This window comes from Neltuma alba, unplaced genomic scaffold (genome assembly GCF_004799145.2).
Source record: "Neltuma alba isolate B1F8T4 unplaced genomic scaffold, ASM479914v2 tig00012028_pilon, whole genome shotgun sequence".
NCBI lineage: Eukaryota > Viridiplantae > Streptophyta > Magnoliopsida > Fabales > Fabaceae > Neltuma > Neltuma alba.
Window position 1 is genome coordinate 279,078 of NW_021636595.1, and position 16,082 is coordinate 295,159.

The window sequence follows — 16,082 nt, forward strand, 5'->3', positions numbered from 1 at the left end:
AATATGCTCTAAACAGTTAATAACTGTAATAAAAAAAGTTGAAAAAAATTTGCTCTGTAATAATAATATGTAGATATGAGCTGTTCAAATTAGATTTTAATAGTTTAAATTTATTTATCTATTTTTATAATTATATTTATTTTTATAAAATGTTGTAAAATATTAAATCTGGACCATTAAAGTTTTGATCCAATGATTGTAAAGGGCCTAAGAGGATAGTGAAGGAAAAGAAGATGAGAGAAGAAGTGGAGAGAATCCAAATCCATTTATTGACTCTTGTCGCAGGCACAATGTCATTCTAAATTCTTTGTCAAGCCCACACTTTCCACTTTTTACTGTGAAAGACAAGACCCTGTCCAACCCTGTGCCTCCTACGTTTTGGAAGGATAAAAGAAGATTGTGTTTAAACAGTACTATTTCTCTGATTCTTAATATAAAAATTTATTTAGCTTTTATTTTAATATTAAATATAAAATTTCAATTTATTTTTTATATATTTATCTTTACTTTTAATGAAACCCATATAATAGTTACATATGTTAAATATTTCATCAAATGACATTTGATTAGTAAAAATATTTTTAAAAAAATAACACCTATTTATTATAAATAACTAACTTAACTAATTATCTTAATATATTTAAATTAGTCAACTAACTTTTATATTAAATGTTAGAGGTAGTAAATTATTACAGATAACCTCCTTATTGATCTGTTAATAATCATTGATTGAGATCTTTTGGTTAACAGCATGCTACAAGAGTGGGTTACAAATGGAGTACCATTTCATTATATAATTTATGCAGCTGCCTCACTTATTGAAGTTAAGTTATTATTTTTGCATTCGACAAGGTCCACTCTTTTTAGAAACCAGATAAAAGACCCATTTCGAAACATAAAGATGAGCATTAAGAACACAAATCGCAATAGCATATGCAGCAAACGGCACAGAAACTTCAATATAAATTATCACTACCAAAACCAGAAACTATCCATTCAATCTCCTTTCTGCTTCATCTACAACATTTACCAGTCCAATTAACTCAGTTCGTTCACTTGTTCCACAGCATTCTTTGGACTTGCATGATTCAGATTAGGCATTTGTGTGTGTGGACTGGGATCAGAGTAGATCAGCAGAGGCTCTATAACTGAGGATGGTATATCCGAAGACTTTTGAATATATTGCCATTCCCTATCTTTGGGTCTGTCTGCATCTTACATCTGCAACAAGGTGGCGAATGCGTGGAGCATACCACTTAACCCTCTCCACATGTTCTATAGAAACTTCCCAACAATAACCTGTAGAAATCACATCAGCAAGGTTTCAACATCAGTTCTTCCAAGAACCAGATCCTCAGGGTCAAGAAGTTCCTAAATCCTACCTTCAGACCTAACAATTTCTTGTATTGACTTCAACAAGTGCTCTGTCCACCGGCCTTCCTCCGTGTCCTTTGCATTTCCATGCACGTGTAGCACTCCACCTTCACTCCTGCAGTGTCGATTACATAACAAGTTCATTTTCAACTTGTGTTTTGCTAATTGAAGTTCAGTTCCAACTTTGTTGAAACTATATGGCGCCAAACAACCATGCAACTTTCAAATTAGACTGCCGAGGAAATATAAATGCTGCGGTTGACACAGGATTGGAAGATTGTCTATATTTGACAACAGAGTGATACCAGATACATTTATAGAAAGACCTTATGCACAAAGACAATCCAATTACCTTAAGGCCCTCACGGCTGTGACCCAACTACATTCACTAGACGGAAGGAGACCCAGACAAACTCTATCAGCAACACCCTGGATGGAAACAATAAAAAATAAGTCGTTTCCCTGTCCATGTACGGATGCTAAAAAACAGATGGGCCAGTTTTTCCTCCTGTACCAGTGCTTATTGTCAGCATGCAGAGTATAGAAAAGTGAAGAACAGATTCATGAGTTAAGTCAAAGCATGTTTGCATGTGTGTGTCTGTGTATATATCATTATCAAGCAAGGGTCTAATGATTCCTTTTCACGTTCTCCTTTCATACAAATTAAAGAGACAGATATCACATTCAACTTAAATTTTCCACACTGTCACTCTCTTTCCAAACTTCGATTTAAAGGTTATCAGAATAGTAATCTGATAAGAATACGTCAAAACATTAGTACTTATTCTTCAGTTTTTCATTTCTTAATTATTTGTTATATAGTAATAAAATCCCTTAATATTTCTTGGATGACTTTTTAAGAAACATTACATACCAAATGAAGATTTCGAAATCATATTGACATTTAAGAGATGATGTAAATATGATCAACAAAAGAAGAAATAAACTTGAGATTATACTTTGGGAGCCAAACTTCGATTATCTCCCTCAAGAATGAGACATTGGTCAGTCACAGAATTTGCTTTCAGATTATGTTTGAGCGCCTCTACGGCATGAGGATTCCACTCACAAGCATATACAAATTTTGCCTGGGCCCTGCTCAAGATCACGCAAAAAGAGGAATAAAAATAGATCGTCAATTTTAAAGGAAGCTCACAAAGCGTAAGTATAAAGATAGCTAACAGCCAAATCGAAGGCATAATATTGAAGGCATACAAAGGGTGTTTGTGTCAGGCTATACAAAATTTTTGCAGGAGGTTGTAATTTAAGATTCACAAAATTGCACAGCCCTGTGTATAGGAAATGTAAGGTACAAAGTACCTGACAAGGAATGGCAGCACAAAGTATCCAATGCCTGCGAACAGATCTACTATAATCTCATCCTGACAATCTAATCGGGCCATCCGAAGCTTCTCAGAAAGATTGCCCCATGAGAACATGCACTTGCTAGCATCAAAAGAATAGAGTATTCCATTTTCCCGATGGCCAACCCATCCATTATCTCCAACGAGAATCTGCAATGTACTATCTCTTGTACCGTTTGCTGCAACTGGCCCCTATAATAGCCATCTTAGTATTCATAAATAAATAAATTCACTCTAAAGATACTGAAATCCTATCGAAGGCAAAATAATTTTCAGATGTATAACTAACTAAAACATTTAAAAAAAGTGTTTTGATGATTAAAATTTACTGACAATTCCATGATTTCATCATCCTTAGATCCCACTCCTAGTAGATCCATGCGTTGCTTGTTTATAGGTATGTTTGAAAAATGTGATGCAACTACAAATTAATCCTTTTTGTTTTTCAAAAAAGAAAGGTTATTTATAGCCTACATGTGTTGCCACAGGTTCCTCCTCTTCTTACCTTCATAATTTTATCCGGGAAAAATTAACCTTTAGTTACACAGTTGACACAATTTTAGTGATTCCGCTACGATATACATGTTTCACATATCATCATGAGATATTCTTGGATCTTCGCCACAAATATTATTTATGCCAAATCTACAATAGCAAAATTTTCTACAAAAACAAATTTTGCTACAGAATATATTTTTAGTCCCAAAGTGTTCAAAGAAGTATATCTATAGATTTTGATAGTAACAGAAACCCCAATTTTCCAACTATACGAAGCAACTTAAAAAATAATATCATGCTTATGAATGATGGAACATTCAACAGGTGCCACTTATGCAGTGTGCTAGTACTCTAATTGTTTGTCTACACAAAGCATCTAATTAAAAGATTTGGCTCATAACAAGAAGAAGAAAAGAATTCAGAGGCAATCACTGCAAAGTTCAACATGATAATCAAATCTTGAGAGAGAGGGAGGGGGGAGGGAAGCTGTGCATTCATGCTTGCCTAGATAAAGAAATTTTCAGCGTATAGAGATTAAAAGCAATCAAGCTATGAAACAGGCACACGCCAATTATTAAGTTTACTGAGTGTAAAACACTTGCACACATCAGCTGATCTCACAGAGAACACGGTCAGCACTTTTGGAGGATCATCAATCTTTCCATACTTAGAAGATGAGTTGTTTAAAAGACGCAAAACATGCAGATGTCCCAGCTTTATTCATACATTTGTTGATTTGACTTAATTTCTCCATGAACTATAATTGCTTGCTTGAGCATTCATCATCTATCAGCTATTGAATTAAAAAGTTGAAGCCCAGGCCAAGTAAAAGAAAACATATATTTATGAATTGATGATAAACATAGTTACCTGGCGACCAAGGCGATTCGCCTTAAGTGATTTGGCAACAGTGGGCCAAAGCTCTTCTGCAATGGAGTTCCACGTTGGATCTTTGAAAGACGTAGTTGGAAGTATAACAATATCTCCAAGTCGATCCCACCTAGAAAGTTTAATGAAATAAGATGGCTAGAAAACATGCTATCAAAGTGATTGCACTCATAAACAAAAATACTAAAGGCATGAAGCATAGAACCTTGAAAGAGAAAATGAGCCATCACAAAAGAAAATTAATAGAAATATAGCAGAACCTTGTCGGTAATTCCTCTAGCAGCCGCGCAGGGAGGCCATGTTGCTCAATCAAAGTGGCTATTGCTTCAGTCATCACTTTCAAAGGAGTTTTTGCAGCTTTTCTGACTTCAACAACTTCGTCTTCCTGTATATTTGCACCATATTCATGTAAAAGACTCAAGGCTTTTGGACCAGATAAGTCACTCAACATGCATCCATTTCCTTTAGATGTCTTGGAGATTTCATCTTTTCCTTCAATTGTGTCTCCTGAACGATTCTTCCTTGCATGAAATATATGAAAAAAATCATTACTCACAGGAAAACAGATATGTAATCCATCCTCCTGTGAGTATGCTTTCCTACTTAGGTCCAACCATCCAAATTCTTTCAATATATCCTTCCCTAATTTTGCAAATCTCTTGTCTAGCTTCAGAACATGATGTGATGTAGCCATCTGAAATTGGTCATTTGTGACAGGTGATTCATCATCAGGATGCATGCTACCATTGTCAGCTATATCCAGTACATGCTCAAGTTGCGGTTCTTCAAAATTTTGGATCATAGTCTTATTTTCCCCATCATTTTGATTATTGATAAGCACTGTTTTGTTTTTAACATCTATATGATCATCACACGAAGGCATTAAAGGGAGCAAACTAACTTTTGCTGGCTCACTAAACTTGGTTCCAAATGCATAGCAAGATGCACCACCACCAACAATAACAAGATCATCGCCAATGACACAAGCTGTACCGCGCACAAATAAATCCTTGCCAACAGAATTAAGGGTTACATGCTTCCATTGGCGAAGCTTCAAATCAAGTAAAGCCACCTCTTGAAAATTCTGTCTAACTGGACAACCACCAATAACTCCAAGATAATTTTTATAGACAAACATTGAGTGGGAAAACCTAGCATGGGGATTCCTTCCAGTGGTCTTTTCTTTTTTCCACTGACCCTTCCGAATATCAAAGCTATACAGATCATTAAGTGCTTTTGCACCATTGTGTCCACCAAACATGAAGATCTGAGAACCATGTGCCACCATTGCATGAGAATGACGAGCACAGGGCCAGTCCCCAGAAATTGGCACCTCTTTCCACGTTAAGTTAATTGTGTCGAGAATATAAAGGGAGGAAAATATATTATCATTATCGAGTCCCCCAAATATATAAATATTTGAGCCCACAACAGCTGCAGCATGACGATGCCTATCCAACATGAAAATTTAGATATAAAATTCGTTGAGGTGAGTTTACGCAATCACACCACAGGAAATGACATTAGAACACACACTTTCCATTGAGTTGCGAGAATCTATGCAAATGAATTAAATTCCTGCCACTAGGAAAATATAAACTCTTCTCATTTTCACTTGTTTCATTGGTGCTTCTCATTCAAGGCTACAAAAGAAGGATGCTAGAAAGCATTACCTGGGAAGAAAGTCACTGCCTCCACATTGCATTAACTTCCAACAATTCTTAGCTGTATCAAGGACCCAAACTTCGCTCAGAATCTTATCAGGGCCAGTCCGGCCTCCAATCAAGAACATGTCATCTCCAACCAGGGAAGATGTATGGCCTAGGCGGGGAGATAATGACAAATCACCAACAGTTCTGATTGTTTCCAGATTACCAGAATATGGATCAAGCAGCAATAAATCATTTCTTCTTGCATGTCTCCCCATGCCTCCAAAGCCACCAAACACGACTACTTTGTTGTGGCTGGCATTATCCAAGGCACAAGCAGAATGACCCCAAAGGAAAAGCTTTTCTGCCGATTCACCAACAATTTCAATATGGACGATCTGCAGACTACAACCAGGAAAATCCTCAAGCCCTGCCAACAATTGAAGGATTCAGACTTTTGTTTGATACTAAAAGTAATGTCGTCCTGCAATCAGTTTCATGTCGAATATGAGTACTTATTTGATTACATTTGCAAATTCATAGTGACACATTTTTATCATTACTAGATAAGCTCAAGACCAGAGAGTACTCAGGCAAGCATTCTCCAATCACAGAATAGAATTTCAAGCCTGAAGCCACCAGTATGAAAAGAACTGGAGTGAATCTATCACAGAAAGCAAATCATACTTGGCTTGTACAGCTCACAAATGCTGAAAACAGTAAATTACATAGATACCTGAAGGGGTTTCACCATTCCTCTTTTCTAACTCATCATCATCTCCAACTTTAACATTATCACAAGCGAGGCCTTCTTCATGCACGGAAACATCAGTAGGATTCAATGACTCATTTATAGACATATTATTACTATTATCCGCAGCCATAAATCCTACAAAGCCATTGGACTGCAACAATCCAAAAAACCTCTCGGTTCTCTTCCTATTCGCGTCCATTTTATCATTTGCGACTTCAACAACGTACCGAACATACTCAGGCGGCACCATAATCTTGTGAGTATCCCCTAGAGGCACCTCTAATCTTATCGAACACCGAATTGCTATAATCACACGCTTGTTAGCATTAGTAATGCCCGACTCCCTGAACCCGCAAGAAATAGCCAAAGAAACAAGCGACTGGGCCGAAGAGAGGTCTTTGCACTCAACAGCAATGATGAGGGGCTCGAATCTGAAGACAAGTTCAGACGGCTCAGTTGAAACAGAAGACGGAGTTGGCTTGGAGGGGAAAAGGAGGTTGAGTATTGAATCAGGATCAGCAGGATCGTGGGAGACGAAGAGCCAAGAACCTCCTCTAGCCTTTTTCTTGGGTTTTTGCTCATCAGTGTTGAGGTTCAATAAAGGTTGCGAAAGGATAGAGATTCGGCCAGAGCATGAACTGGTAGTGTAGAAACAAGGGTGTTGATTGATGGTGTTGAGGAGAGGGATGATGGGTGTGTCCAAGGAGCCTTTTGGCGATTTATCAGCTTCCACTGAGCTAAGAGAAGCTAGCGTTGCCGCCTTCCTCTTCTCGAAGTCCATTGCTTTGTCCCTGTTTTCACTTTTCTGAACCTATTTGCATAGTCATAAACCCACCCATAAACCTCTGAAAGCGGGGAGAAGTGGTCCGAGTGAGCGAGGAGGCAAACGGGGCAATTCAGGGATGTCTCTCTTGCTCTTTGGTCACAGAGGCTCAGGTTCAGGTAATGGGCTTTTACTTTTCTCTCTGTCTCGCGAGGAATATGGATTTCACAGGAAAGTTGTCTCAACATCTCATGGAACGTTCTTGACCCAAAGGCCAAAGCAAACGAAGGGGAGGAATTTTGCTTCCCTCTCATTGTTTAGGAATGAAAAATTGATAAACCTTTCCCTCCAATTAGTTCTGTTTATGTCTTAAACTCTTAATTTTTAGTTAGCATGTCTTAATCCAATATACTCATAACTTATTTTAAGTAAAAATTTTACAAATCCTGTTTTTAAATTTTCTGTTTTTTAGTGGGAGGTACACCTTGACAATACCAGCTTTTAATATGAGAATTACTTAATTAATTTGAGTAGATCAAAAAGATTTGTTAAGTAAGTTATTTGTAATAAATATAGATTGAATTATCTAAATTATAGAATTTCTTGATACGAGTAATCAATAAGAAAATTTTAGAGAATGAATGATGAATTTGAAAGATGAAGTGAATCGAGATTTTATATTTAGAACAAAATATAATTCACAACTAACTCTTATATTAAGAACCGAAGATAGTATTATAGTACTAGATATTTTATTTTATAACTTTAAAAAATAGAATTTGATATTCCTTTAACAACCGGAAACAAAAGAACATGTATGTAAAGCGCAACTAAAATCTATATATTCATTATTCATTGTAATAATTTTGAGTAGATATAGATATAGATATTAGATACTACGCCCAACTAACTTAAGAAGTAAAATTAAATTACAAGGCACTTAATTATTTATAAGACATTAAGCAGTTCATGAAGGGCACTTTGAATTCCAGTATTTCTCTATCTCTTGCGCAGTTCTTCCAGGAATTCTCCCAGCAATCAAAGACCACCTGCAACAAGTCAAACCCACCAACCAAAAAACATAATAAAATTTACAATTCGATCACTATAATAATCTCATCATCTGAGGAATCTCTGCATAATCAAGAAGTCCTAAATTATATTGTGGTGTATTCAGCATTTAAAGTATTTTTTTAATATGCATTCAGCATCCTAAATTATTTGTTGACGAATCTTTTACTTCAAATTGTTAAGTATAAAATTGCGCAAAAAAATAATCAAGAGTGCTGAATACACTTGAAGAAAATATTTGAAAGTGCCAGATACATAACAAAATATTTTTAAATACCGGATGCAATTGAACACATATTTTAGGAGTACTGAATCCATATTCACCTGGTATATATTTTAGTTTAGTTGGCTTTGATGAATAATATAAACCCTAGGTTGGAAGGAAGCGAAAGTGACAGAAGAGCAGGCAAGTGTTCAAAAACTATACGTGAACGTGTCTCACACTCTCCTTTTTCCTCTCTTCTTTCTCCAAGCTTCTGAAGAACTTTACAATCGATTGCAAACTCTGTGAGTGCTTTGTGTGTGTGTGTGTGTGAAAAATTAATTTGAAAGAAATGGATAACAAGTAAGAAGATAAATACATACATACTCCTCCGGTCCTTAATATAAGACCCATTTAACTAATTTGATTAGATTAAGGAAGTTAAGTAAGTTAGTTAATTATAAGAAAAGTGACACATTTTTCCTAAAATATCATAATTATTTTTCTTAATACCCCATCTCCCTCTTCTACTTGATTATGATTGAGGGAGTATTCATAGGGGTAATTTAGAGAAAATTGATAAATATGAAAAATGTGTCTTATATTTAGGACCAAAATCAACTCAAAAATTGGGTCCTATATTAAGGATAGGAGGAGTATATATATATAAAACAAATTAAAGGAACCTTTTGCCAACCAATCTGAACATTCTAGCAACGAGTTCTTCCTCATCTTCTGAGAATCCCCGCTGCTGATGAGCGTCCTCCTCAGCTCTTGTCTCTGACAGACAACAAAGAGAGAATCATTACAGGGATGACAGATCAAGACACAAACCAGAATCTGATCAGAAACTTAAACTCTTCAGAAAAAAACAAAGAGGGGGATCGTTTGTTCAGAAACAAACGCAGAAACCTTAAATTAAAATGATCAAGCTTGTTCAGGAGAGGAGTAGTATATATACATATATGTTTCTATATGTACCTTTGCCAATACGGCCATTGGCAATTTCGCCTGTATGGTTTGAGCTGCTCATGTTCTTCACCTCCATCGATCACAAGAAGCTCTTCAAATATCAGAAAGTTGACGGTGATTTGGTAACCAGATAGTTCAGAAAAATGAAGACCAGAGTATCTTTATATAAATATATATATATATATATATATATATATATAGTTGAAAGGTTAAGTAGTTAATTAGGGCGTGATTTCGCTTTATTCCGTGCAAGACAAAAAATCCTTAATTTATGCCAAAAAACATGGTCGTAAATGGATCTTATCCTTCACCAACAGCACTATCACCAATCTGTCTCTTTCAGTCACGTTAGGTGTTGATGGCCAAAATAATAGTAAAGTAGTGTTATGTGTATATTGTGCTTTATTGGAACAAATTAAATAATTGATTAATGAATCAAATCCGAATAAATTAATTAAAGTGAACATGAGTTATTGAATTATGGACGACGGAGTACATATCTGAAATTTATCCGTCCAATCATGATTGAATTATGATCAAACTGATAATGATTTTGTTTACCAAAAACTGATAAAAATTAATTAAATATGTCAGACTAAGATATTGTTATTTTAAAAAACTGTTTTTTTTTTTGCAACTATGTTTTTACCACATTTAAAAGGTGTAGAAATTGTGCCTACCGACCTTTGTTTGGTACAACAATTGATGATTTCTAAATTAAAATATATATATTTCTTGTTAACAAAATTACTCTCATTATCCTATTGATAAGACACTTCAGCATATTTACATATCCTAAAAAAAATTTTAAACTGTATTAACTCTTTATTAAAATATATTATATTTTTAACTTTATTCCTATTTAATATATATACACATTAAAAAAATAATTATTTTTGCTATAATAAGTAAAAAATAGTACATTTATGTTAAAAATTTAATGAAGTGACTTATAAAAAGAATTAAGAAAAATCTTCTCTCTACCTTCTAAATAGGTCGAGTAATTGTTAAAATATTTTTATTTTAATTTAAATATCATATCCATTAAAAGAAATAAAATTTTAAAAAAATAAAAAAATTAAATCTGAAATGCCTAAATTGGATTCGCATCTTATGAGAAGCACCGAAAGTAGGACTGAACATAGACCAGACCAGGCCGGGCAGGACATTAGCCCGTGGTCTGGTCCAATTTGGTCTTCGGGCTGGCCATTTTAGCCCAAAGACCGGTCCAACCCGGTGGAGAACTCGCTACCCATCGGGTTGGGCAGGCCAGACAGGATTGGATCGGGCTAATGGTCCATTTTCTTTTCTTTTTTTTCAACCAAAGTTAATGAATAATGATCCAGTTGGGTTAGAAAAATGAGTGTGACGATGTATGAAGAGTAAAAATTCATACATATATAAAGAATTGGAAAAGAAATATATTCATGATGAAAAATCACCCAGGCCACAAGACCTCAAGAAGACTGATTAAAACATAGAAAATTAGAATTAGAGGAGGAGATAGGACTCTATTTATATTTATCACCATAACTGTTCCACGTCACATTAGTAAGAATAAAATACAGCAGGACAATAATAAGCTTAAGGACGAATATTTAAAGATGACAAAGAGGCTGAAGAAGGGGTTGCAAGTCTACAATAGTGAAAGGAAGTATTGAGCATTTGAGCAGTAGATTGAAGAGAGAAGGGAAGTGGGAGGAGGAAGGGAGAAGGGAAGTGAAAGGATTAAAGGCGCTGAAGAGAAAAGGGAAATGGGAGGAGGAACGGAGAAGGGAAGTGAGAAAAAGAAGAGAGAGGGAAGCGGGAGTGGGAGGAGGAAAAGAGAAGGTGCCAAAAACCTAAGGCTTAGGGTTTGAATTGAGTTTCAAATCATATTGGGTTTTGAGGACGGTGGTACTGACCCCCTATCAATCAGTGGTGTCATTCTTTGGGACTTGGACTTTTTGTGTCTTTTTCTTTTTTTAAAAAAAATCAATATGATGTCTAATATATATTAAAAAATAATATGTATCACCGGGTAGGAACGGGTTAACTAGTCCAGCATACTTACTCGGAACCCAGTCCTACCCGGTCTTCGGGTCAGACCTAGTCTGACTTGATTTTTATCGGGCTTTTTTTCTTTTTTTGGGGGCCAGACGGGGTTCATCGGGTTATCGGGTTTTGTGTTCAGCCCTAACTGAAAGTATTTCTTGGGAGATCGTGACCATCCATTTCTGCTTTGTTGTGCTCCCTCCGTGCTCTTATTTCGTTCGTCCGTTGCAGCGCATTTTCTTCCCTCGCCGTGCTTGTTGATCCAATTCTTCGATGGGTTGTCACAGGAGTCTAGCAATGAGGGGGTGGTTGCTCATTGGCTCAATTCTGTAAGTTCTTGTAGTATCTGTGCAAAACTAGAATTCCCCCTCGTTGCTTCGTCCATTTCTTCGTTTTTCTTGTTGTTGGATGCGAGGTGTTTGATGAAAGTCCTGGGTGAAAGTTCTCAGATGGAAAACAAAGTGAATCAAAACCACACATCATCGGGAAAACACAGAATGAAGAGAAACAGCGGGAACTAGAACTAGGAAATCCCAATAATAAGAACAACAAAATAAAATACATGAGCCTTTACCACCTAGCACAATCATGATGCGAACACAGACTTTTTTGGGGGGGGGGGGCGCTCGGGCAACGGACATTTTTAGAATCAAATGACGAGAACATAGGGAAAAGACAGAAATGGATTGCTCTGTTTCGGTAAAAAGTGCACAACTTCCTTCAGCTCTGCCCTCATGGCTTTGACTTTGTCAGTCATCTCAACAAGAACAGAACGTACTCTTTATATGAATATCAAAAACACCCTCAGAAACTAAACCCCCCCCCCCCCAACGAAAAAAAAAAAAAAAAACAGAAGAAAACATTTTTAAAAAAAATGCTCTCACTTCATCCATCATAGCTCAGGATAGATTCACAAGACTTTTGGCAACCAAAATATCTGGCTCCTAAGGTAAATCTTCCGTTCCTTCTACCGTTTCAATGCTTAATTTCGAGTCAAAGTTGCCATTATGCCAGATATAGTATTGCATCATTTGGATCCTGCTGTTGTCAATTTTCACGATTCTGCAACAGGTAGATATCAAGGGAATTTTGAGAATGTTGAATAAGGCTTTTGAGATTTCTCTCTTGATATGAGCGTTGCCTTGAAAATGCTCCAACAATCCTAACCACGAAAACACAATAAGATCGATGCCTGGGGTTACAAGATGCAGATTTCCTTATAGTCTCATTTCCATTGCATCCATACACTCCTTTTATCACATACACTAGTACTAACTACCTATAAAGTTCTTCACGTATTAATAGGTTATGTTTTCAGTTTTTCTGGCGAATATGTATGCAAAATCATTTCTCATCTTCAGCACGCACCAATTTCAGACATTATCCTTGCTATTATCATGTGGGAGTGTGGGACTTCCTAGTAGTTTGCCTCAATGCTCTAACCTTAGGTGTTTGTTTCTCCTCAGGGGTTCCATTATGATGGTCAATAAGATGTATTTTGGTAAAAATAACTGATATTTAACTAAGCTGAGTCTGTTTTATTCACCATTTCAACATTTCCAACTTGTTCGTGCTCAAACCTATTTATGCACGGGCGTTATGACTTATGAAGGTAGTGGGGAGTGGTTGGGAAAAAAAGAAAAAGAAAGTGGGGAGTGGGCTGGGCCGGTTTACTTGAATTTCCCCACATTAAAGCCCCAAAATAGAAGGAAAATGCGAATTTTGATTCCCTACAATCTACGTTCCATATATCTATGCCATGACTAAGTGAAGTTACAAAATTAAAAGCATTTATATTATTTTTATGCCTATTCCACCGGAAATTATGAGGGACTAGTATCTTCTAATAGCCTAACTTCCATTGGTTACTGCATTTAAATTTTATTCCAAAGAGTTTGACCCATTGTGAAGTCGAGATCATTAATAAAAGCTCTCGCATAGAAATACCAAAAAAAAAAATCTTGTACGAACTGAAAAGGGTAGCACAATGAAGAAAATCTCACTACTCACAACGAACTACAAGTGTTGTTTCTGTAATACTTATACGGTTCTTAATATAGAACCTAATTGTTGAGTTGTTTTTTGTCATAAATATAAAACTTATTTATAATATTTATCAATTTTTTTTAAATTATCCCTATAAATACTTCCTCAAACATAATCAAGTAGAAGCGGGAGGGAAGATATTAAAAAAGATGATTATGATATTTTAGGAAGAACATGTCATATTTCTTATAATTAACTAACTTACTTAACTTTTTTAATCTAATCAAATTAGTTAAATAGGTCTTTTATTGATATTTTTTTAAAAGTGATTTATAAAAGAACCCAAGCTGCACATGAAAAATTGAAAACTGAAAAGGTAGAAGGAGGAACCCGGTTTTTACATTCAGAAGAGAATAACCCATCGAATAGCCGCATATACCCATGGAAACCTGAACCATCATGCACTGCGATCCACTCAGATGAAACCACATCAGATTCTGGACCCACACAAAGAACAAGTGATGAATAACGGATCATAATTTTGAGCTTCGGCTCAGCTCCTACAGTCAAAATCGTTATCCTAAAACCTCATCCGCTCCCTCCTCTCCCTCCACTCATTCCCCTTCTCCTTCCTTCCACCTCAAAATACAATCTCTATTTCTTCTTCAAGATAAGATCATAAAAAACCAGAAGAAAAAAAAGACACCATCTTTACCACCCGAATTCAAAATCCACATTCCCTTTCTTCTTCTTCCTCCTCTTCCTTGGAGAATTCCCATCTCGACAACTATGTCTTGCTCCAATCTGACAATGTGGGTTTCTTCGAAACCTTCTTTATCCGATGCTTCTTCCCTCTCCTTCCGTGCATCCCTTAACCCCTTTTTCCACCCTCCTTCTCAGAACCCATCTCCTTCGCGATCCTCTGCGACGCAAATCCAGTGTGGTCTCCGTGAGCTCAGAGATCGAATTGATTCTGTGAAGAACACCCAGAAAATCACAGAGGCCATGAAGCTCGTCGCCGCCGCGAAAGTCAGAAGAGCTCAAGAAGCTGTCGTTAATGGCAGACCTTTCTCTGAGACCCTTGTCGAAGTCCTTTACAATATCAACGAGCAGCTTCAAACCGAAGATGTTGATGTTCCTCTGACAAAAGTTCGACCTGTTAAGAAGGTGGCTTTGGTTGTTTGTACTGGAGATCGAGGTCTCTGTGGGGGTTTCAATAACCAAATCCTTAAAAAGGCTGAAGCAAGAATCGCAGAATTGAAGGGTCTGGGTGTTGATTATACTGTCATTAGCGTTGGGAAAAAGGGTAATTCGTATTTTATTCGTAGGCCTTATATCCCAGTGGATAGATTTCTCGAACAAGGAACTCTGCCAACTGCAAAAGAAGCTCAAGCCATTGCTGATGACGTTTTCTCTTTATTTGTGAGTGAAGAGGTTGACAAGGTTGAGTTATTATACACAAAGTTTGTGTCTTTAGTGAAATCCGATCCTGTGATTCATACTCTACTTCCTCTGTCACCAAGAGGAGAGATCTGTGATGTGAATGGTAACTGTGTGGATGCTGCTGAGGACGAGTTCTTTAGGTTGACTACAAAGGAAGGGAAGTTGACTGTTGAGAGAGATGTTTTGAGGACCAAGACAGACGATTTCTCTCCCATTTTGCAGTTTGAGCAGGACCCAGTTCAGATTCTTGATGCCTTATTGCCTCTGTACTTGAATTCTCAGATTCTTAGAGCACTGCAGGAGTCATTAGCCAGTGAGCTAGCTGCTAGAATGAGTGCTATGAGCAATGCTACTGATAACGCCGTGGAATTGAAGAGGAACTTGTCAAGGGTATACAACAGGCAACGTCAAGCCAAGATCACAGGTGAAATTCTGGAAATTGTTGCTGGTGCCAATGCCCTAACATAGAGGAACACAGTGGTGATATGAAGCATCGATACATCAGATTCCACCGTACTACAGATTTTGTGGTGTTGTAGTGTTCTGTATTTGTGCAAGTATCCGTGCTTCTTAAATGATGGCTCTTCTGTTCCTATGTAGGTATTATAATGGTATTTTTTCAAATCCAAATATGGTTATTTAAGAACAATTATGCAAGAACTTAGACCTTTTCCCCCTCATTGTTCTTGCTCATCTGCACAACCTTTTGTGCTTTAAAGGGAACTGCGATGTAATAATCTGAAACTGACTGAGCATTCCAACATTCTCTGTACGCTAAATTCTTCTTCTCTCTCTGCTATATATGTAATAACAGTGCATTTTAGACATTCCTCATAAGGTACCCATCAGATTCACAGATCAGTTTACTCTCACCCTCATCTTGATTGTACTTTCAGAGCAATTTTCTCCTGGGCTCAACAAATTCACATAATTTCTAACTATTGTGATTGTGATGGTTTGTGTTGTGAGCTTTGTAGAATTATTCATACCATGGATCTAAACTATGAATCTTACAATATGTCATGCTGCTATCTCTTAAGCTAAAGTCAAGTTTTAGATTTTTTTTTTTTAATGGCATACCAAA

At 36.5% G+C, this 16,082-nt stretch overlaps 3 protein-coding genes across 3 annotated transcripts; 1 reads left to right on the forward strand and 2 right to left on the reverse strand.

Moving 5' to 3' along the window:
• Positions 1-858: 858 nt before the first annotated feature.
• Positions 859-7,467, reverse strand: LOC114721322 (tRNA wybutosine-synthesizing protein 2/3/4). The gene is made up of 9 exons (XM_028907143.1): positions 6,565-7,467; positions 5,798-6,195; positions 4,385-5,575; positions 4,107-4,236; positions 2,695-2,930; positions 2,334-2,469; positions 1,727-1,803; positions 1,383-1,489; positions 859-1,299 (listed from the first exon to the last, which is right to left on the reverse strand). Exons 1-9 carry the CDS (start codon positions 7,306-7,308, stop codon positions 1,193-1,195), a joined length of 3,126 nt encoding a protein of 1,041 aa, XP_028762976.1. The 5' UTR covers positions 7,309-7,467; the 3' UTR covers positions 859-1,192.
• Positions 7,468-8,106: 639 nt separating this feature from the next.
• Positions 8,107-9,684, reverse strand: LOC114721321 (MYB-like transcription factor ETC3). The gene is made up of 3 exons (XM_028907142.1): positions 9,545-9,684; positions 9,250-9,343; positions 8,107-8,339 (listed from the first exon to the last, which is right to left on the reverse strand). Exons 1-3 carry the CDS (start codon positions 9,609-9,611, stop codon positions 8,258-8,260), a joined length of 243 nt encoding a protein of 80 aa, XP_028762975.1. The 5' UTR covers positions 9,612-9,684; the 3' UTR covers positions 8,107-8,257.
• Positions 9,685-14,200: 4,516 nt separating this feature from the next.
• On the forward strand, positions 14,201-15,846 carry LOC114721318 (ATP synthase gamma chain, chloroplastic). The gene has a single exon (XM_028907140.1). It carries the CDS (start codon positions 14,345-14,347, stop codon positions 15,464-15,466), a length of 1,122 nt encoding a protein of 373 aa, XP_028762973.1. The 5' UTR covers positions 14,201-14,344; the 3' UTR covers positions 15,467-15,846.
• Positions 15,847-16,082: the final 236 nt, after the last annotated feature.